The sequence below is a fragment of the Suricata suricatta genome, chromosome 10 (genome assembly GCF_006229205.1).
Source record: "Suricata suricatta isolate VVHF042 chromosome 10, meerkat_22Aug2017_6uvM2_HiC, whole genome shotgun sequence".
Lineage (NCBI taxonomy): Eukaryota > Metazoa > Chordata > Mammalia > Carnivora > Herpestidae > Suricata > Suricata suricatta.
The window spans coordinates 75951552-75974973 of NC_043709.1; the positions used below are offsets into that span (position 1 = coordinate 75951552).

The following is a 23422-nucleotide window of genomic DNA, read 5'->3' on the forward strand; positions in this document are numbered from 1 at the left end:
CTAAGAGGTTGAAGCTAATTTTGGATAAAGTAAATATTTGTGGATTTTTTGTAATTGGATTGTTCTTTGCCAATTTACCATTTGGGGGGACTAAGCTGCTAAATTTTAGCAATTATTATTAATTCTAAATTACAGATGGTGTCAGAGCAGTGGAATGGAGTAAAAAGTTCAGGCTGGATTCATCCAGTGCACATTTCACCCAGTGCCTTCTGTGTGTAAAGTACTATGACTCTGTGCATATTTACTCATTTAGGAATGCCTAATGGGTATTCTGTGTTACAGAATCATGTCCAGATTGTAACAAATTGTTAAGACCCAGAGAAAATTATCCATGTGTACTCAATGTGGTATAAAATACTCACCTAGGGAAAAAATGCCAGAAAAAGAAAAAAAAAATTTAAATAACTGGCTGGGTTTTTTTTTCTTTATTTATTTATTTTGAGAGAAAGAGAAAGTGTGAGCAGTGGAGGGGCAGAGAGAGAGGAAGAGAGGGCATCCCAAGCAGGCTCTGCACTATTGCCACAGAACCTGATATGGGGCTCAGTCTCACGAACCGTGAGATCATGACCCAAGCCAGAATTGAGTCAGATGCTTAACTGAAATGTGTAAGAAGAATAAAAATGCTGGAAAAAAAAATTTTTAAAGAATAAAAATTCTTTAAAAAAATTTTTTTTAGTGTTTTATTTTTAAGAGAGAGAGAGACAGAAGCAACATGAGCAGGGGAGGGTCAGAGAGAGTGAGACACAGAATTCGAAGCAGGCTCCAGGCTCTGAGCTAGCTGCCAGCACAGAGCCTGACGCGGGACTCAAACCCATGAACCGTGAGATCATCACCTGAGCCGAAGCCAGATGCTCAACCAACTGAGCCACCCAGGTGCCCCTAAAGAATAAAAATTCGTAATCTTGAGAAAGTAGTATAAAAGGCACTATTAGATCATAAAAGTTCTCATCACAAGAAAAAAATTGTAATTATGTGTGGTGATGGATGTTAACTAGACTTATGGTGGTGATCATTTCATAATCTATATCGATTCACACACCTGAAGCAAAATGTTATATGTCAGTTATATCTTAATTTTTAAAAGTCAGTGTTATCTATGATTTTGTTTATAATAGTTGGCAAGAGGGGCACCTGGGTAGCTCAGTCGGTTGAGCATCCAACCCTCAATTTTTGGCTCAGGTCATGATCTCATGGTTCATGGGATCGAACCCCTCTGTGCTAATAGCACAGAGCCAGCTTGGGATACTCTCTCTCCCTCTCTCTCAAAATAAATAAATAAACTTAAAAAAATAGTTGGCAAGAATATTTTAGAATATAAAATTCCTTTATTTTAAAACCTTTGTATTATTCTTTTCTCTTTTAGGCTAATTTGTGTTTTGTGGATATTGACAACCATTTTATTGAATTGCCTGAAGAATTTCCACAATTCCCCAATAAGGTGGATTTTATCCAGGAACTCTCTGAAGTGCTTCTTCAATTTGGGATCCCTCCCGAGGGCAGCCTACATTGCAGTGAGAGTGCCACAAAACTGAAGAATCTGGTTCTGAAAGACCTGGTTAATGACAAGAAAAATGGCAATGTCTCCACTCCTAACATCAGCATGTATGAGTTACTGAAGGGCAATGAAACCATAGCCCGCCTCCAAGCTCTGGCCAAGAGGACTGGTGTGACCATGGAGAAAATGGACCTCTCTGCCTCTCTGAGTGAGAAAGAAAAGGATTTAAAGCTGCAGTGTGAAGAGGCGGAGCTAAGGGACTACCAGCTCAATGTGCAGCTCCGTGAGGTCTTTGCCAACCGCTTCACACAGATGTTTGCGGATTACGAAGCATTTGTGATTCAGACTGCCCAGGACATGGAGTCCTGGCTTACCAACCGAGAACAGATGCAGAACTTTGACAAAGTAAAAAAAAAAACCCCATAGTTTCCCTTTTTATGACTCTTAATGGGCTGTCTTACTGATTCTGTTAACATTTTTAAACACAGATTTTTTTCCTTTCTCCCTTCCCATTAAGAACTTATATTTTGTCTTCGTCTTATAATTACATCTCAACGTGTCCATGTAAAGTTAACACTCTGGTTTCAGAAGACAAAGTTTTACCTCATCTTAGGATCAGAAAGAGAGAAAAAGTGAATAAGTTAGGTTTTATGACTGTAAGTGTAAGGTTCTGTTCCAAAGTTTGTGGGAAAGGAAGACAGAAAATGACACTGGCTTTTGATTGTCCTGCTGAAGTTGAAGCTTCTATCTAAGGTTTACCATAGAGTTTTCTGGCAGATTTTCTTAACATATCCACCAAGTTTTTTGTTTTTGTTTTCCAGACAAAGCACTTACAGGTGTGCATTAACTCTTTTGAGTCACTCGGGTATAATTCAGTCCCGGGCTTCTGTGATTGCCAAAGCATTATACTCCTATTAGAATGCATTATGGCTTTTTGCTAAGTAGTATCTTTGTGTCTTGAAAGACCTCTCAAAGGATCTCTGTATTCTAAGAAGCTAACTAACAATTATGGAGTCTCTGACAAATAAGTATTAATAAAAATTTTTTGTAAAGGTGGGTAGTATCACAGGTCATTTTCACATTTCATCATTTTTTTCAGTTGAAGCATATAAACTACATTGAACAGTTAAGTTCTGATGCATTTTATGTTTGAGAAACCTTCTTTAATAAATTAAGAAGTCCTCACTTCTCTAAATGTATTCCTGCTCTTAGGTTCCTTTCTTATTAAGCTTACCCATTTTTTCCTATCCCACGTGGAACTAATCTGTGTACACTCGATTTATCCTTGGGGCAATTCAAATTCTTATCTAAATCGAGCACTGGTACTTTCTTCCTTCTTAATCTTTATGTAGCTTCAAACTATAAATGGAATTCTTTTTATATAATGACTAGAGAAATGAAAGTTTCATGCGGATTCCAGAAGGCTTGTAATCATCTCATTTTTCACTAGGAAAATGCACAGGACTATCACATGCTAGTCCTTCAAGCCAAGTCTTTGCTGATTTCAGTGGTGTGGTGCATGAGGGTCTGAATATCAAAAGCCAGACATTTGGCTCATTTAGGAAAAAAAAACTGCTCTAGTAAAAGTAAAAATGATACTTGTAGTTCACCTTTTCAAAAGATATTTTACTTTTTAGAGACTACTGTGAACCTTTCCCTTGCTATTCAGATTTATGTAAATACATCTGAACTACAGAATCATTTAAATTTATAAGGAACTTTAAAAAAGCTTTCTAAATTTTAGAATGAAAAATAAATATGCTAGTAAAACTCAATGACTATTAAGGAGGAGATTGTCAGAACTTACCTTTCCGTCTTCCGCCTTCTGGCTTCTGCCACACTGCACCTACTCAAAAGAATGAAAAGCAAACCAACCCAGCAGCTGAAATAATAATTCACTTCCAAATTGCAGCTAGTACCAACTGTGGGTAAAATTCCTGTACGTACATGGACCTGAAGAACCACAGGAGAAAAAGAACACTTTGAATTAGGAGCTCATTACAATTTACTGAACCAGTCTGTGTAGCAGACAGTCTGGTAACAGGAACCTGCAGCTGGTTTTACATGCTTTCCAAAGGCTTGAATAGCTCTGGATGGCAATACCTAATTTTAGTTGTTAAGGCCCAGACTCTTCAGTCAGCACAGGTCTGGAAGGAGTTTGATCTTGAATTAACACTCATTGATCAGTCTTGAACAGTGTTAGGGCCTAGGAAAACATCCACTTGAAAAACAAAGATTTCACCCATCAGCACAAACTCCATGTTTTTAAAAGGTTATGACATGTATATATCACAGTCGTATCCATTGATCACGTCAGTGCCTTATGACTCAGAGGTATACTGCATGGACTAGGAGCAGAGAGCAGAAAAAAAAATCACAGCTCACTAGAAAAGGGACCAAAAATTATTGACAAGTGAAGAGGATGGTTGATGATATGGCAGCATTTGATCCACCATCTTTTATTAATTATGCCCTGTTTTCTACATCTATGATCATGAGTATCAGAATGTAAATCAATTTTGAAAGGTGAGATCAGTGCGAAAGGCCTAAGTCACTTAAATTCCATGAATTTAAAAGGAAAAGTGAATTAAAAATTTTTAAATTTCAAGCATCAGTTTTGCATGTTACAAGATATTTTTTAATGACTTAAGCAACAGATAATTTTCAGATTTATCATGTAGTACTAATGTAGTCTCGTTGCACTAATAACTTCTAATTGTTTCATTACAGGCTTCCTTTCTGTCTGACCAGCCTGAGCCTTACCTGCCATTTCTTTCACGCTTCATTGAAACACAGATGTTTGCCACCTTTATTGATAATAAAATTATGTCTCAGTGGGAAGAGAAAGATTCTTTGCTCCGGGTCTTTGACTCTCGGATTGAGAAGATAAGATTGTATAATGTAAGGGCACCCACCTTGAGGACATCTATCTATCAGAAATGCAGCACTTTAAAAGAAGCAGGTACATCTGTCACACCTTTTAAAATTGACTTAAAATTCATTATTTCTTTGTACACATTGTTGGCCTTATAAACTGAAAATTAATTTTCAATTTTAGATTTCATGATTAATCCTTATACTTTATCAAGAGTTTTCTATAGTTTTGTTTCCTTTTGTTTCTGTGAATTAATGCCCATCCTATTCCTACCTGACATTCCTCTTCCCTTAGAAGAGGAAAAACAGTAAAAAATTGAATCGAATATAACCATTAGGTTGCTATGATTTTTGTCTTTTATTGCCTTAATTGAAAAAAACATAAATTTGTTGCTTGCTTATGTTGCCTTTTTACTTCTCACCTTTTTTCTCTTCATTAAAAGAAAAATAAGTATTCATTTAAAATAGTAAATCTGAGATGCTGCCTAATTTACATAACTACAACAATGTATTTACTTTTTAGTGGTGTCATTAACTATAACTCACTTATTGAAATTTAAATCTCTGGATTCTTGTATTCAAATTAGAAATTCCTCTGGGACACCTGGGTGATTTAATTGGTTCAACATCCAACTTTGGCCCAGGTCTTGATCTCACTGTTCGTGGGTTCGAGCCCTGCATTGGGCTGTGTGCTGACAGCTCAGAGCCTGGGGCCTGCTTCAGATTCTGTGTCTCCCTCTCTCTTTGCCCTACCCCCGCTCTTGCATGATTGCTCATGCGCTCTCTGTCTCCCTCTGTCTCCCTCTGTCTCTCTCTCTCCCTCTCCCCTCTTCAAAAAATGAATAAACATTAAAATAAGTAAATTTAAAAAATTATAGGTTCCCCAACCCTGATACCAGTTTTTCCCTTAGAGAACCATCAGTCTTGGCCAGTCTTGTCTGGCAGTAATATACTCCATTAAATAAATAATCATATTAATAGCAAGTATTTTCTGAATACTTACTATGTTCCAGACATCATACCACATGTTTTACATGCATTTTTGCATTTGACCTTAAATATGAGGGGGTATAAACACGTTTCTGTTTTATGACTGTCCTCATTTTACAATTGGGAAAGCTAAGAGGTTAAGTAACTTGCTTATGGTTGCTTGGCCAGTGATTGATAGAGCATGATATCAACTCAGGTTTGACTAATTCTAGCACCTGAAGCCTTACTACCACATTAGATGTTTCTTTATTAACGAAACATGTGGGGGTGCCTGGGGGGTTCAGTCAGTTAAAGTGTCCAACTTCAGCTCAGGTCATGATCTCATGATTCGTGGGTTTGAGCCCCGCGTCAGGCTCTCTGCTGACAGCTCAGAGCCTGGAGCTTGTCTTCAGATTCTGTGTCTCCCTCTCTCTCTGACCCTCCCCTGCTCATGCTGTCTCTCTCTGTCTCTCAAAAATAAATAAAAAACATTAAAAAAAATTTTTTAATAATAAAATAAAGAAACATGTGAAGTGTACCAGGCCACACAATTTTATACAGTTCTACCTTGTTCCTAACACTTTCTTTGCCAAATAAACTGCTACCTATCACCTGAATGCCCCTTTCTTTAATTTTTTTCCCCTTTCAAGCATAATTGCTATTTGAGAGCAAGTTTTCCACTGAAGCAAAAAGAGGCAGGAAAGAGTTTCTTTGCTCTGCCTCCGTGTTTGCCTTTCTTACTTTATTTAAATAGATCAAAGCCACAGGAGTGGCAATGCTATAGTTGTAGCATATTTAAGGAAAGAAGTATGTAAATGATGTCTTTAGTCTTAAGAGATCTCTTTGAGAATTCATGATTATGCTGAAACATCATTCTGTTTTATTCCCACTTAGGAGGGTAGATCCTTGGAGCCACTTCAGGAAATGGCAATTACCTCCATATTTCTGGAAATTGAGGGAGTGGAATGAAGGAAATTGTCTCTCCCTATTCAGAGAATAGTATGACTTTCAGTGCCTTAATAGCAATGTGAATAATATAATGGCTTGTTGAGAAAATTTCATTCCTCCCTTCCTGACAGAATTTTTTTAATGGAGCTAAGCACTGATTCCTTTATTTGTGTGCTTCCAGAAACTCTTTTCAATTAAAATAAGTTTTCTGTCAGCCCCTCAAAGAAGTTGACCTTCCCATTATCATCACAGAAATTATTGAGTACTCTTGAAAATATACCATTATAGATTTAACATATGAAAATGAGATTAAGCTAAAGCACTAGACTCCCAGGAACCTAATTTATCAAAGTGAAAGGAAGCAGCTGGCTGTGACTGCGTCTGTCCCCCATAGATGGTGAAGCTATTTCTTTCATCAGGTAAAACTATCCTCCTCCCACCCCAAACAAAAGTGTAGAGTTGGCATTTGTTGTTTATTACCTTTATTGTATATTTATTTTGTCCTTTGTTGTTTTTATCTTATTTTTGTTTTGCATCTAACTAAAAAGAATTTTGATTTGCAGGTGAACTCTTTAGGCAGAGGTTATCTGCTGTTGATATTGTGGCACCAGAACCGCATGATTTCTGTGCAGAAAGACGAGTTGATAGTAATGCAGAGTTTTTCTTTCTTCTTACTGATCACAGAAAATGAGTATCGGCACAAACCCTTGAAAATCTAACAGGCCCGTGACCTCTCAAAGCAGGCATTTAATAATTTCTGAATGTTCAGTATTCACTGGTAGTATAATTACTGAAAAGCAACATTGCATTATGCTCCCAAGGCAATCTTAAATATAAATCTTGGAGTAACTCATTGTGAATCATGATTTTTGTTTTTAAAAAGCTTCCTGACTAAAGGAGAATAACTCAGTATCAGATGATTTCTGTTGTCATTTTAAATCCAGTGGAGAAACTGAAGCTACCTTTTTTTTCCTTTCATGAGAACAGAAGATTTATTGGCAGAGATGGAATTTTATAGTATTTCATGGAACATAAAATTGGCAGGGACTTCAGAGAATTCCATGCCATGAATCTAAGCTTTATTTTGCCTAAATCATCTGTTAATTAAGTGTTTTATAAATATTAGGAGCACTGATAGTATAGATAGGGTTGTGGAGAGCCAGGGGGGCATCACTGAAAAATTAAATATCATTTTCCATTAAAACACGGCATTCTTTTGCCCAACATAAAACATATGGACTGTGTTTTAAGAGAAGTTAGAAGTTTCATATTAAAAATAACATGAAATTCAAGAAGTTTTGGATAAATTCTTCTGAACTATAAAAAAAAATTAGGGAAGTTTGAGATAGGTATCTAATTTTGTGAAGTTTAAGTCCTAGAGGATAATAGTGACTTCTACAAAGTGTCCCTCACTGCTGTCACCAAACACAAGCAACTGGCTTAGGTGACACTTTAAACTCACACGAGATGGTATTAAGCATGTTCTTTTGACAAGTGTGGAATATGTCATGGACAGATCCCTCCACTCAAAAAGAAAGTTTCTAAGACTGTTTGGGCAGGGGCGCCTGGGTGGCTCAGTCAGTTGAGTGTCCAGCTTCAGCTCAGTTCATGATCTCACAGTTCATGGGCTCTGGCCACGCATCGGGCTCTGTGGTGACAGCTTGCTCGGAGCCTGGAGCCTGCTTCTGTTTCTGTGTCTCCTCTTTCTGCCTCTCCCCCATTTGTGTTCTCTCTCTCTCTCAATAATAAATAAATGTAAAAAAAAAAAAAGAGACTGTGTTTGGGCAATAACCAGCAGTACTCAATCTGATGGTATTGAACTGGGCAAAATAAACTGGTTCCATGAAATACTTATAAAAATACCTTTTTGCTTCTCTTAAATCCCAAGATTAGCAGTTCCCACAGTGTGATCTATTTATCACACAACCACAATTACTGTTTGTTCTCCCCTTTTAATACTCCAAAGGATTAAAGACCTAGTCTTGCTTCACAAATATATTTTCTCTTGAAATTTCAGTTCATAAAAACATTTAAGATCAATTTTTTTTTTTTACCAGAGAAATCATTTGCTATTTCTTGGGTCTTTGAGACAATCTCCTAACCTTAAGCAGTTTTAAATAGAAATGTTGAGTAATTTCTATCTTTTAATTTTGGCCTATCTTATTCTTCAGAATTCTTATCCTCTGGACATTTTCTAAATGCCTGCTTATTTTCTTGTTCTCTGCATTACCCCTCTTTATCTAATAAACACTCCTAAATGACTCCTACTAATGAGAATGTGAACGTTGCTAAAAGTGAAGTAGTAAACTTTACACAGTTTCTTGTTTTTACCAATGGAGAACAATTAATATTTAATGGGTCTTTGTACAAAGAAATAAAGTAAAAAAGGCTACTGTGCTTGCTTTTCCTTCTTTGTCTTTCAGTTGAAGGACAGTATTTTATTTGCCATCATTTTCTTAAATTTGTACTTAGAACATATTTTCATTAAGAAAATATTCTTAAATATTGAAATATTTAATTTTAAAATATTGAAGTATTAAAGTATTGAATATTCCACTTAAGGGAAACTTGTTTAGCACTAAATTATAGATTTTTCAACCTTGCTGCTCTGTGATTGACAAGGCAGGAAATACCATGAAAATTAGTCATTCAGCATTTACTTAAAATTAACCTTTTTATACCTACATTATACTGATCTCTGAAGAGCTTTTACAAAAATCTATTTTAGAGCATCAGAAAGATTGAGTTCCTTGTTGGTGCATGAGTGGAGGAAGCATTGTTTTAAGGTTTAGCCAATGAAATGTTTCTAATTTATTATAAATTTAATTTATAGCCCAATCAATTGAGCAGCGACTAATGAAAATGGATCACACTGCAATCCACCCACATCTGCTTGATATGAAAATTGGTCAAGGCAAATATGAGCAAGGTTTCTTTCCAAAGCTACAGTCTGATGTCTTGGCAACAGGACCAACTAATAACAAGTAAGCACATTCTTCACTTGAGCAGTCGGTTATAGGAATAATGAAGAGTACAGTGCTTTGTAACTTTAATGGGGCATTGTAACCATTAAATATCTTATCATTCTGATTACTCTTCCAAAGACCAAACCAATCCATTTGAAATATGGATTGGGGGACCTGGGTGGCTTAGTCGGTTAAGCGTCCCAACACTTGATTTGGGCTCAGGTAACAATCTCACGCTTTATGGGTTCAAGCCCTGTGTCAGGCTCTGCACTGGCAGTGTGGAGCCTACTTGGGATTCCCTGCCTCCCTCTCTCTCTGCGTCTCCCCTGCTTGCATGCACACAACTCTCTTTCTATCTATCTAAATAAATAAATACTTTAAAAATATATATGGATTCACATTCTATGAATTACATCATGTAAAAAAAAATCCAAAGACTAGAGATATTTTTTCACTTTTTAAGTAATGTGCACTTGGGAATAGCTTCACTTTAAATGACCAAATATAATACTGATACTGTCTCATGGAATTAGAAAAATGATATTTTCACTATCTGTATTAGTTTCCTTGGACTGCTATAACAAAATACTACAAACTTGGTGGCTTTTAATACAACAGAAATTTATTCTTTCATAGTTCTGGAAGCTAGAAGTCCAAAATCAAGATAGTGGCAAGGTCTTTCTTCAAGACCTCCAAGGAAGGAGCTGCCTTTGCTTCTTCCAACTTCTGCTGGCCTCAGGTTCCTTAACTTGTAACAGTGTTAACTCCAGTCTCTGTCTCTATCTGTTGGTCAGGAAAAAGGAAAACATAGTAAATTATCTTTATAATATGCCATGGTAACACTTGGCTTAATTTAATAAACACTATTAAGCTAGGTACTGTGGTACTTGGAATTTGTTGGGGTGCACATTTGTGTACCCTTGTGTTTGTACTGCTAATACTCTATTTTTAATAACCTGAAAGGAATGAAACCCTTACGGATTTCCTAGCTGAAGGTGTTCCTTTATTTTTTTTTTATTTTTAACTGTTTTTTAATGTTTGTTTGGTTTTTTTTTTTTTTTTTTTTTTAGTTTTATTTTATTTTTGAGGGAAAGAAAGTCAGCATGAGCAGGGAGAGTCAGAGAGAGAGGGAGACAGAATCTAAAGACAGGCTCCAGGTTCTGAGCTGGAGCACAGAGCCCGACGCGGGGCTCGAACCCACAAACCGTGAGATCATGACCTGAGCTGAAGTCAGACACTCAACCGACTGAGCCACCCAGGCGCCCCAATGTTTGTTTATTTTTGAGAGAGAGCAAGGGAGAGGCAGAGACAGAGGAAGACGCAGAATCTGAAGCAAGTTCCAGGCTCTGAGCTGTCAGCACAGAGCCTGATGCAGGGCTCAGACCCATGAACTGCAAGATCATGACCTAGCTAAACTTGGATGCTTAACTGACTAAGTCCCCCAGACACCTGAAGGTGTTCCTTTAAATATATTTCTAAAATGTGTCAGAATTATTGATTCATTTAGTTCCAAATGTGGAAAGCTATGATAGCGACACATTAAAGGGAAAAAATGCAATGCATGGATTACACAGTTGCAGTACTGTTCCGCATTGCTATTTCTTTTCCTTTTAGAGTCTAGTATTCATCATCATAAATATACAACTCTCAGTCAGAAAACTTAGGAATTTTCATCACCACATTTTTATCTGTTTTCAAATAATCCTTTCCTGCCAGTGGAGCCTTCTCTGTGCCAACATAGGGTTAGTTATGGAGTTGATCTGCTAGTAACTAATATTAAGCTGATTTTTTTTAATGTTCTTTTATTTCTTTTTGAGAGACAGGGAGAGACAGTGGGAATAGGGAAGGGTCAGAGAGAGAGGGAGACAGAGAATGTGAAGCAGTCTCCAGGCTCTGAGCTAGCTGTCAGCACAGAGCCCGATACAGGGCTTGAACCCATGAACGGTGAGATCATGACCTGAGCCAAAGCCGGACGCTTAACCAACTGAGCCACCCAGGCGCCCCAATATTAAGCTGATTCTACACTTCTCTGCTGACTGTATCGAGTACATTAGCTCATTTTTACAAAGGAGCTATATATTACCTCTGTATATAAACCTACATTGTTTTACCCATTTCATGAATAAGGTTCAGAGAGATTCAACAACTAGAGAGAGTCACAAAGCTAAGAAGTGGTAAAACTAGAATTCAGACCTAGGTCTGCTAATTTGGGGCCCAGGCCATTACTGTTACACCACATAGACATGCGTCTGGCCCAGTTACTCCAAAATAAGGGTAATACGTGCCTTGTCTTACTTTTGGAGTTGGAAACTGTGCTTTGGTAGCCCCTAAGAAATTTTGAGTAAATTAAAGGACAAAAGGTAAGTACCAAAAATTTTGTAATATATAGTTGCACAAATCATCTGAAAGAAACATTTTACTTATTTTAAGCCATCTTTCAAGAACCTTCATATTACTTATTTAGTTGGGGCCATTTAGGTCAAAAAGCATAATTCTACTTCTTTTTTATTCCCTTCACTGATACTCTGCTTGCCTGTTCTGAAAATTCAGATGGCTCACTGCCACTTCCATTTAGTATACCCAATGTAACAGGATCTTCTGCAACAAAAGAGCTCTCAGACACCTCATGTCTACCTTAGAATGGACTCTTTTAGGAGGGGTGGCCACAAAGAAGATAAGATGATACTCTGAGGAGCAAGGTACCTGTGTGGGCACCGTCTTTCCTAGTGGAGAACTACATGAAGCAGGGGTTGAGATCACACGGCCTAACCCTGAAGACAGTGGCATTATAATGTGTTGGTAGGAGTCTGAGCTTGGATTGCTGGTAAAGTTAGGATTAGAACTCAGTTCTCCTTACTCCAGGTACCATGTTCAGGATGTCTCATTCATAAAGCCTGGGGGTCTGGAAAGTTTTCAGTCCAGTATCCTTTTACATATTTGGAAAAGGAGTGCTGTGCAGTAAAGCGAAAGAATTATGTTGGTGGAGCATGTGACTTTTGATCTCAGATTGTGAGTTTATGTCCCACTTTGGGTATAAAAATTACTTAAAAATACAATCTTAAAAAAATTATGAATTTTAAAAACTATTTGATTAAACTCTTCTTTTAAATAGATTGTCTGAACTTCAATGAAGTCAGGAGTAGAAAGTGATTCATGAGAAAGGTGGCAAAGTTATATATTCACAATGAAATCTTCCCCTCCTGTAGAAAATGCAAGTATTTATACTAAGGGCTTGGAAAGGAAGATTGTGGAGATAATTTCATATGTCGCTTACAAGACAGAAGTAAATAGCTAATGACTGAAAATATTACTTACTTACCTTAGTTAATTTGCAGGGGTTTAACCTCCATTAAAGAGGTATTCCTGCTTTTTTAATCTTTTATTAAAGTTTATTTATTAAACAAATTTCTTTTGAGGGCAGTGGGGTCAGAGAGAGAGGAAGGCAGAGAGAGAATCCCAGCCAGGCTCCCTGCAGAGCCCAGTGTGAGTCTTTTTTTTTTTTAATTTTTTTAATATCTTTCATTTATTTTTGAGAGACAAGAGAGACAGTGCGAGCAGGGGAGGATCAGAAAGAGAGGGAGACAGAATCTGAAGACAGGCTCCAGGCTCTGAGCTAGCTGTCTGCACAGAGCCCGACACAGGGCTCGAACCTACGAACCGTGAGATCATGACCTGAGCCGAAGCCGGACGCTCAACCGACTGAGCCACCCAGGCGCCCCCCAGTGTGAGTCTTGAACTCACGAACTGTAGGAAAGATCATGAGCTGAATTCAAGAGTCAGATGCTTAACCAACAAAGCCCCCCAGGTGCCCCTATTCCTGCTTTTTTAAACACTGGACTTAAAAGTGTTCTAAGAGATATTGACCATTATGGGAGTTCAAACTTAACAGATGATAGAACTAGATATAATGTCCTATTTTTCAGAAATGATTGAGAACTCTCCATCAGAACAGACTAGTCATTAGTTTACTTATTTTTTCTTACATTTGTAAAATATCCTAATTGTATGAATTACTTTTATATTAGTGTACTATTAATTTAAATAGTTTTCATTTTCTTTTAATAGCATTAGATTCCTCATTCATTTATTTGGCAAATATTATGGAACCCCTACTATATATGAGACAGTGTCCTGTTCACTGGGAATTTAGCAATGAACAAAACAACAAAAGTCCCTGCTTTCAAGGAGGAGGCAACAAACAAAGACACTTAGTACTAATGTAAAATAAATAACGAGTCAGGTAGTGATAAGAGTTGTGAAGGAAAATGAAGCAGAAAAGGGAAGTAGGGAGGAGGATGGAGGGAAGATTTCAGCTTTAAAATCTTACTGCAGTATTTTCTTTCTTTTAATCTTGTATATAATCCCAAGGTTGAGCCCTAAGCATTGTATTTTCAGGTAGATTCAAGTCTGAAAGAGAAAAGATCTAAGAACTCATGGCAGGATAAAGAGATTTATAACCGTGCCTCTGCAAATGGCTGATCAACTATTAGAATTTCATATGCTGCTTATGAAGCCAAAACAAATAAGCAATCATTAGTATTTTCAGCAAATGTGATCATCTTTGGCAAAAATATGCTTAGTCAGTGAGATTTAATAATGAAAAGAACAAAATAATTCCTTGACAAGACCAGGAATGTATATACTTTATCATTATTTTCTTAAGCAGATGATCATTTTCCTTGTTTTAAAAATAAAATAGAAACAAAAATAAAATTTTTGTCCCACAAGAGTGTATAGTGAGATGCTAGTTATAGCATGTAAGTTAACATTTACCCTTTTCTTTACCTAAATCGTTTTCCACTTTTACCTGCCAAGGAAACTGTTCTGCCATTTGTAGTCTCCTCTTTATTTATTATGTAAGTTCATTAGCTGGTCTTTATAGCCTATTTTTACTATTTATTTGAACCACTCTGTTTAGTAACCCTAATTTTTTAAATTCCTGAACAAATTTTACTATCTTTCACTGACCTTTTTTGCTACAGAGCTGTTTCCAAAGCCTCCAGACCTTTGTACATTTTGTTACTTGCACTTCCCTTTTGTTTATTATATAAATTTATCATCTGGTGTTTATATTCTGCTTCAGAGTTGTTAAAGAAAAACAGTATTCATGGTACTTGTTGAAGATTGTGAGACACACTTTACTCAAGGGGGGTCATGTAGGGACTGTTGCTTTGGGGATTTGCAGTGAAAGAGAGAGAGACTGAACTTTATTCCAAATACAGTAAGTGAGTAAGTAGGAATTTATAGTCAAGTAGCAGAGTGGAGAAAAACTTATAAGAGGAAACATCAAAAGTTAGGTGAGGGGCAGGTTCTGACTAAACCAACCTAACAGGATTCTTGCCGAAAGCAGGCCTGGGTGATCAGACATCACTTGGGGGGTTATGGATGATACAGAAGCTGATCAGACATTGAGAATGATCACATCCTGAGGATGGGGGCTTTCCTGCTAAACTGACTTGGCAAGGTTCTTATTAAAATTGGACTTTATAAGGAAGTGCACAGATTGACGTAGGAGAAGGTTTAGAAGCCTAACTAAGGTTTGAACAGGCAAAGAATCTTTCTTTGTCAGTGCCTTCATATGCTTTTTTTCTCGATCTTCCTTCTCAGTCACCCCCCGTTTTCTTTGTATCCTTTTTACAGCCTTACTTTGATATTTTGTTATCGGGACATTGCCAAGGTCTCTACTTCAAAGATCTATCACTAGAACTTTGCACTTTTTGTCCCAATATAAACCTATTTTTTTTTAACTATTTTAAGAGGGACTACCTTTCTGGCTGTCATCTTTATCATAATTATTCAGTGTTCCTCTAAATAGCAGACTGAAATGAGATGATTCAGAAACTTGAAACCAAAGGCATGCATAAATTATTTTAAAAGCAACAAAAGAAGCTCATTTTAAGCTTTTTGTAAATTGCATACTTTATTAAATAAATTAAAAATAATGAAGTGCCAGTAATACAATATAACTTTTCCTGACAGGCAAAAATATACATGCATTTTTTAAATTGTATATAGCTCTGTGCTGTCGGATATACTCAAGAGAGAGTTGGGGAGAGAGAGAGGGACACAAATAATGAGAGACTGTTGACGACTGAGAACGAACCTGAGGGTTAGAGGAGGTGATGGTCATGGAGGAGGGCACTTGTGGGGAGAAGCACTGGGTGTTATATGGAAACCAATTTGACAATAAACTATTATAAAAAAATAGATCACCCTAATAAAAAACAAGAAAAGTGTGATGAATACATAGTCATGGGGATGATAAGTCAAGATTTGAGAAATTTTTAAAAATGGTTTGATTTAAAATAATATATGCTCATTAGAAAATTCAGAATATTTGAAAGTGATAGAGTAAATTTTAAAACCACACATACATAATGCCATCACCATGAGACATCAACATTTGTTGTTACACTCTTCCATTGCATAGATCATGGTGTGCATGTCCATGTTGATTTTTTTTAACAAAATTAGAATGTTATTTACACAATGTTTTATCTTGTTTTTTTCAATTCATTATTGTACCGTGAACCTTCTCCCATCTTAATATTCCTACCAACTTGATTCTTTTTATGACTACATGATATTTCATTATATAGCACCCCCTACTGTTGAACAGTTAGGTTGTTTTGAGCACATTTACTTGATCCTGATTAACTTGGTTGTACGATCCGTTATTAACTCAAAAGCTTTTTGGAAAATACTATATATTAAACATGCATATGGAATAGAAGACACATCTTAATTTGGGGAACACTTAAAGGCCAAAATATGAGTCTTGAAATAAAGGAAACAATTTATAATTACATACATGTTGTGAGGCATGTCTGTAAGCCTAAATGTTAGACTGCATCTCTGATTATTTATTTAGAGTGTATTTATAGAAAAGTCAGGTGATGTATAGACTGCCAGTAAAACAGTGACCAACATGATACCAGCCCTTCAAGAGTTTATAGTAGAGAGGATTTTATAGGAAATAGAGATAAGTCATTATAACATGCTATGATAGGTAATAAAATTGGGGAGTATAAGAAGAGTAGACCGGTTAGATTTGGAAGAATCAACAAACACTTTCTGTGTAGCATTGAAGCTATCTAATAGAAGAATAGAAGTTGGGAGGAAACTTCATGGACAAAAGCTCAAAGGTGACAGAACCGACCCCATTGGAAACACTGACTTAACTGAAAACAGCTGGATTTATAAGGTGGTACTAAGTAATACAGAGAGATTGCATGAGCTAAGAATTGAATGATAGCCATTGGATATAGCAGTTGGGGATATAAATGACTTCAAGAGCATTGTCAGGGGAAGGTGATTTGAGATAAACTTAAGATCCAAAGGCAACTAAGTAGAAGCCTTACATGTAATCTTTTCTTTGTAAGAATTTTTACGTGAAGCGGCACCTGCGTGGCATCCAACTTCAGCTCAGGTCATGATCTCACGGTTTGTGGGTTCGAGCCCTGTGTCGGGCTCTGTGCTAACAGCTAGCTCAGAGCCTGGAGCCTGTCTTCCAGATTCTGTGTCTCCCTCTCTCTGACCCTCCCCTGCTCGAGCTGTCTCTTTCTCTCAAAAATAAATTTAAAAAAAATTTTTTTTACATGAAAAGAGTGAAGAGAGAAACTTACACATAACTGTAGAGGGTCAAGAGAGAGACCAGCATGCTTGTAAGCTGAAGAGAAATATTCAGTTGAGAAAGAAAAATTAGAGATTCAGGAAAAGATGACTAGGGGCACTTGGGTGGCTCAGTTGCTTAAGCATCCAACTTCAGCTCAGGTCATGAAGTCTTGGTTCATGAATTCACCCCACATCAGGCTCTGACCTGACTGTGCAGAGCAGAGCCTGCTTGGGATCTCTGTCTCTGTCTCTCTCTCTCTTTGCCCTGCTCCCATTTGCGCACTCTCTCCCCCTCTCAAAATGAATAAACTTAAGAAAAGAAAAGAAAGAAGATAGCTACTGCAGCAGGTTGAAGAAGCAAGAGAGAATTGATCAGGGAGTTTCTTCCAGGTGGGAATAGTAGTTTTGAGCAATAGCCAGTGTATTTTATACTTTGGGATTAGAAGAAAGATGAAATGTCTGTGTGTATATACATCATTGAAGCAGAAAGCAGGCAATTGAGGAGAGGCACTTGAGCATAAAGTGAAAGATTTGGAACAGTTTTTGAGGGGAATGGGGAATGGGAGAGAGGTGATAAAGGGCATGACAGAAATCAAGAACTAATCTGCGGGGATATGAGAGTAGAGAAGTTACCTAATAGTATTCATCCAGGGTTTGGGGCTCTGTTGGACAGGAAAGTGGAAAGGAGAGGATCATTATTAGGCAATGCTGTGTATTTTTTAACCTCAGTTTTTAAAAAGTACTAATTGTGAGGCGCCTGGGTGGCTCAGTAGCCACCGACTTCGGCTCAGGCGCCGACTTCGGCTCAGGTCATGATCTCACAGTTTATGGGTTTGGGCCCCACAGCGGGCTCTGTGCTAACAGCTCAGAGCCTGGAACCTGCTTTGGATTCTGTGTTTCCCCTTCTCTCTGCCCCTCTCCTGTTAATGCTCTGTCTCTCTATGTTTCTCAATAATAAATGTTTAAGAAAAATATTTTAAATAAAATAATAAAATACTGATTGTAGTGATGGTTACAGGTCTCTGAATATAATAAAAACCACTGAATTGCATGCTTTAAATGGGTGAATTATATGGCATTTAAGTATGTTACAATAAAGCTATTACGTATTTAAATTTTTTTAATGTTTTATTTATTTTTGAGACAGAAATAGAGCGTGAGAGGGGGTGAGGCAGAGAAACAGGGAGACACAGAATCTGAAACAGGCTCTAGGCTCGAACCCATGAATGTGAGATCATGACCTGAGCCAAAGTCGGATCCTTAACCAACTGAGCCACCCAGGCGCCCCAAAGCTATTACATATTTAAAGAATTGGTTGAAAAATAAGTATTGTAGTCTTTTAAACAGTACATTTTTTCTGTTTTAGAAATAAGTGATCACTTTCTTGTTTATTTTAACCTGCACCTTTTGGGTACGGCTTTTTCCAGTCGCTGGGTGAGTCGGAGCGCCACTGCACAGCGCAGGAAAGACCGCCTTCGCCAACATTCTGAGCACATCGGATTGGACAACGACCTGAGGGAGGTATGTGGGCTGCCTTCCCAGGACGCCTTCGTGCAAGAGCCATGAACTTGGCTTACTCAGCTCAGAAGTTGTCATTGTGCAAGTTCTCCCGCTTTCTTTTACAGAATGGTCCAGTTTTAGTTTAAAATAGTAATCCTTTTGTATTGCCTTTAAAAGAACACTCCCCCCCATTTTTGTAATTTTAATACACCTAAAATAAGGCTCTAAAACAAGTCTCCCTGTGTACCACATCAAGTAAAGGCTAAGTTTAGGATAAAATTTTGGTCATTATGTCTCCTGTAGGGAAAAAAGTACAAGAAATATATTTTAAGTTTCAAGCATAATTTAAACTTACTAAGTAAAGATGTATTTGCTTGTGCTTTATCCTGGGCTTGCTGACACCGTTTTTTAAACTGTTTAGAAATTATTCTTGAATTAAGATCTTTATGCTTTATTTGTACTACTTGAAAATACAAGTATAATTATACATTTGAATAATTTTAAGTAGGTTTTGGTTATTGTGATCAAAGAAAAATGCAGTCAGAAGATTTGTTAACTATTTTCTAAGCTCAGATGTTTAGAAGTAAAGGAGAAAACATCATTCCAAATATATATTGCTTTTTTGTTGAAATGTTCATACATTTATGATTTTAAATATTTTCTTAAAAATTGAAACATAATCCGTCTAGTGCTTTTCTTTGTGCTGTCGTATTTTCTTTCCCCTCCCTCCTGCTGTGACTTTATCATGTGCATGCATGTTTTGCTGGTCTTTTTCTCCCTGTCTTTTTTTTTTTTTTTTTGGCTTTTCTGTCATTGGCACGTCTCCATCCTCTTAGCCTTCCGGGGAACTTTTGGTCTGTCAGAACTCCATGGCATTCTGGGAGTGGGATCAGGGCCCACCTCCTCCTGCACGACTTCCTAAAAAATCCTTCTCTGAGTGCTGCCTGGTATGTTCCTCGCCTGAAAGTGGTTTGCAGATGTTCCTGAATCTTGTCTTTGGTGTCCTTGAGTTATCCACATGCATGTGTGCACGTAGCTCTAGAGTGCCTCACATCACCTTGTGGCGTGATATCAGCCCCACCGTTTTGCTCTCCACTTCCTGTTGTGTCGGGTACCGTTTCTTGGTGGCGTGTGCTAACACGAGGGATTCTGTACTCTTGGCAGGTAAAACTGATTATTCAGATCCTTATTAGTGATATTTTGACGTTAAAGAGGGAGTTGTGGAGGGACCAGTCATAGCATGTTGTTCTTCCAAAGGAGAAATACATTACATGTTCAGACACTCTTTTGTTTAAGTATTTTGCAGAAATGCAGAAATAATTCATTTTTGAACAGCTTTTCTTTTCTGGCTGTGTTATAGCTTCACAGTGTTTTTTGGGTTTTTTTTAATGTTTTATTTATTTTTGATACAGAGAGAGACAGAGCATGAGAGGGGGAGGGGCAGAGAGAGAAGGAGACACAGAACTGGAAGCAGGCTCCAGGCTCTGAGCTAGCTGTCAGCACAGAGCCTGATGCGGGGCTCGAACCCACAAACATGAGATCTGACCTGAGCCGAAGCCGGAGGCTTAACCAACTGAGCCACCCAGGCGCCCCGCTTCACAGTGTTTTAATGAACTCTTCCTGATCTGTGTTTCGAGGAGTTTTTTTGTTGTTGTTAGTTTGGTTTGGTTTTTTTATTGTTTTAGTTTGAAATGTATTTCCTTTATTCCTGGTCTGTATATTATAGGACCAGAAAAGCAGATCATCAGTATAGAATCTTAGTTCTAAGAGGAATCCCTGAGGGTCACCTTGTCCAACATTATGTGAAGTCCAAGAGATTGGCCCAGAGTTAAATGGACACACAAAGGCAGAGCCGGGCCTATAGCCCAGGACTGCTAATAGCCAAACTGGTTCTCTCCCCAGTAATCTCATATACTAGGTTGCACTCAACAGCTGCTCACCTGTGGACAGGAACTTAGGACTTTCTGGTTTGTTGCTTTAGCTTTAACAGAAATGAAGAAGAGCATAGTAGAATCTCCGAAGAAATCTGGGGTCACTTCCTTTTAATAGTGAAATGAACTTCTTATTAAAACATTCCATGTGAAAGATTTCTCTTTCTTCTCCATTTTTCACCTTAAAGGACAATTTTTCCTCTGACTGCCCCCAAAGAAAAGTACATTTTTATCATCACTTGTTTATTATAAATGCAAGTGCTCTATTTTTTGCAATAAACAGAAGCAGCATCACTTCTTGATGTGAAGAAGGGCCTCCTGCCGCCCGCTGTGCCCTCTTTATCCTCTTTGTGCATGTCAGAGGACTGTTGCTCATTGCACAGCTTCACCAGAGATGCTCAGGAGAAGCCTGGACCCTGTGGCGTTCGCTGTCGGCTGATAATCATATTGCCCCATATGTGCTATGGACTTGGTAAACATGGCCAGTCAAAGGGTAGCCCCATTCTAGCTGTTTTCATTTATAGAACAGAACATACGCTTTAACAGTGCTTAATTCTTAATCCAGTGATTTACTTAGTAACCTAATTATTATTTATTTTTTTTTTTTAAAGAGAAAGGCCAAGACCTGTTTCTAGTCCTTTACCTGACTGTGTTCCTCACTCCTTCTAGCCAGTGTTTCTTCTTAAGCTAAGACTGAATCTTTCCTCTTCTTGAGAATTGAGTCACAGTAGTTCTTTCTGTGTTCACATAAGTCCTAAAGGTGAAAGAACTGAGACTGGGGAGAACAGTCCCTTTAACATTTGCCAGTTAACATTTGTTTTTAACCAGCCTTTAACTCTGATAATATAGATAATATCTATACCACCTGAAATGTTAGGAAATGGGGGTGTTATAATTCTTATATAGAATCTCTGCCTTATATCTCAGGTGGGTGTTTCCAAAGCCTTTCATTTCCTGCATTTATTTATTTGAAGACTAACCTTCAGGATGTTTTGATAGACCTTATTATCCGTAACTTCCCTGGTGGTGATAGTTGTCTCTCATTTTCAATTTTTCCTCTTTCTTTGACCCTCTAAAAAAGACTTGAAGCCAAAAGTATATACCCAAGTATTATGGGAACTAAATTCTTACAGCATTCATTTTTTTAAAAAAATCTTTCCTTAAAATGATTGCACTGGAAGGAAACATTTTCTGTTTATAGTAGCAGGTACACTGATCAGTTGAATCCTTAATCAGTGGGATTTTTTAGAGATTTGTACAAGATTTGGCAGATTATTTTTCTTAAATGGGAAATATTTTAAATATACAAACTCGCTTTTATTTAAAGAATACAAAGGAGTTTACACATCTTCCCTTATAATATCAAATTCTTCCCTTAAGATAGTAAAGATAGATTTCACATATGTGCCTGTGGGAGGATATGCCAGTTACACGCGCGTGTGCGCTCTCTCTCTCTCTGTCTCTGTCTCTCTCTCTCAACAAACTGCTAGTTTTACTATATAACTTAGAGTAGTTATTCTCAAAAAATGGTCCTAGGATACTTTGCGGAGATTCTGCCCTGTGATCCTGATACAAATGTAAAGGATGTGGATGAGCTTTTGCAGGTGGCGCAGAAAGAAGAGGGACACCAGGTGTCCTATGGTAGCACACATAGTGATTCCTTTTTCTCCTGGACATTCACTAACTAAAGCTCAAGAGCAGTGGACTGGATTTCTGTGGTTCTCTCTGAGCCATCTCTTCCTCTGAAAGTAATATGTTTCTACTTTCTCTTGATTGTGGAACAAGGCAAGGAAGGGGGGGAGTGTAGCAAACATGTTCAGAGTGAGCGCATAGTCTTTCTTGTGAGGACATGTCTTATGCCCATTTTACAAATAAGCAAATATGCCTGAGGTTATAAAATTAGTTGCAACCAGGTTCTAGAGTTCCTGATTTCCCTCTTATGACTTGATTAAAAGCAAAGGGTTGGGTTGGAAAGCACCGCCCAAGAGGGTAGAAGTATGTTCAGTCTTGATCTGTGGGGAGAGGAGGAAACCAGTGATCTGAGAACCTTGGATTAGTAATCCAGAAACCCCATCTTTTTTCATCCCCATCATGCTCCTAAGATACACTAGATGAGATTAGATTCTATCATAGTATGAATGTGTTTTAACCCGATGGGGTTTCTATCACCTTCATTTTCATAGGGGTTAACAATTGGGAGGTAAAGAGAGTACAAATGTCCTTTGCCTTTTGGTGGCACTAAAATTTGAATTGCTATTGCATGAATACACTTATGGCCTTTTTTGCATCTTGTTCTTTCTACACTTGTGTAATGTTAAGAAAGTCATTAGAGTATCTGATGTTTACTTATTAAAAATGCTCTTTAATTTTTAGAAATATATGCAAGAGGCACGAAGTTTAGGAAAAAACCTGAGGCAACCCAAATTGTCAGATCTCTCTCCTGCAGTGATTGCACAGACCAACTGCAAATTTGTAGAAGGATTATTAAAAGAATGTAGAATGAAGGTATGTATTACTGATGCAAGACAATGCGCACTCATGTTCATTCCATGTGAGAGACTAAGATGAGCTGAATCAGCTCCCATTTGAGCCTATAGCTTTCCTAGAAGAAAACTTTTCCTGGAGCATAAACCTCGTGTGCTCTTTAGTGAGTTCATGAACCTTCGTGGGTTCTCTGTCGCCCATAGAATCAGTGACATGGGAGCCCCGCATAGTTTCTCCCATCTTTTCAGCCATTGCTGTCTTTTTTCCCAACATGAATAGGATAGTAAGGCAGTCAGAAGTTGTGTCAGAAAAATGGTCATCATGGGGTGCCTGGGTGGCCCCATCGGTTGGGCGTCTAACTTCCGCTCAGGTCATGATCTCACGACCTTGGGTTCAAGCCCCACACTGGGCTCTGTGCTGATGGCTCAGAGCCTGGAGCCTGCTTTGGATTCTGCATCTTCCTCCCTTTCTGCCCCTCCTCCACTCACACTCTGTCTCTCTCTCAAAAGTAAATAAACATTAAAAAAAAATGTGGTCATCTTATGTGGCAACACAGTTTTTGTGTTGTCCATGCCCATCATATATATATACCCATGAGGAAGAAGACCTTATAGTGTAGGTTTGTGTATATATTTAAAAAA

General features: G+C 37.7%; 1 protein-coding gene across 1 annotated transcript in view; it reads left to right on the forward strand.

Annotated features, from left to right (window-relative positions):
- DENND5B (DENN domain containing 5B) overlaps positions 1-23422 on the forward strand; it is a 185048-nt gene that overhangs the window by 112309 nt on the left and 49317 nt on the right. Inside the window, exons 9-15 of the mRNA XM_029955517.1 lie at positions 1364-1900; positions 4226-4457; positions 6850-6933; positions 9120-9270; positions 18294-18387; positions 19203-19313; positions 22671-22802. Of these exons, the coding sequence (XP_029811377.1) occupies positions 1364-1900; positions 4226-4457; positions 6850-6933; positions 9120-9270; positions 18294-18387; positions 19203-19313; positions 22671-22802 (1341 nt within the window). The remainder of the gene's footprint in view (positions 1-1363; positions 1901-4225; positions 4458-6849; positions 6934-9119; positions 9271-18293; positions 18388-19202; positions 19314-22670; positions 22803-23422) is intronic.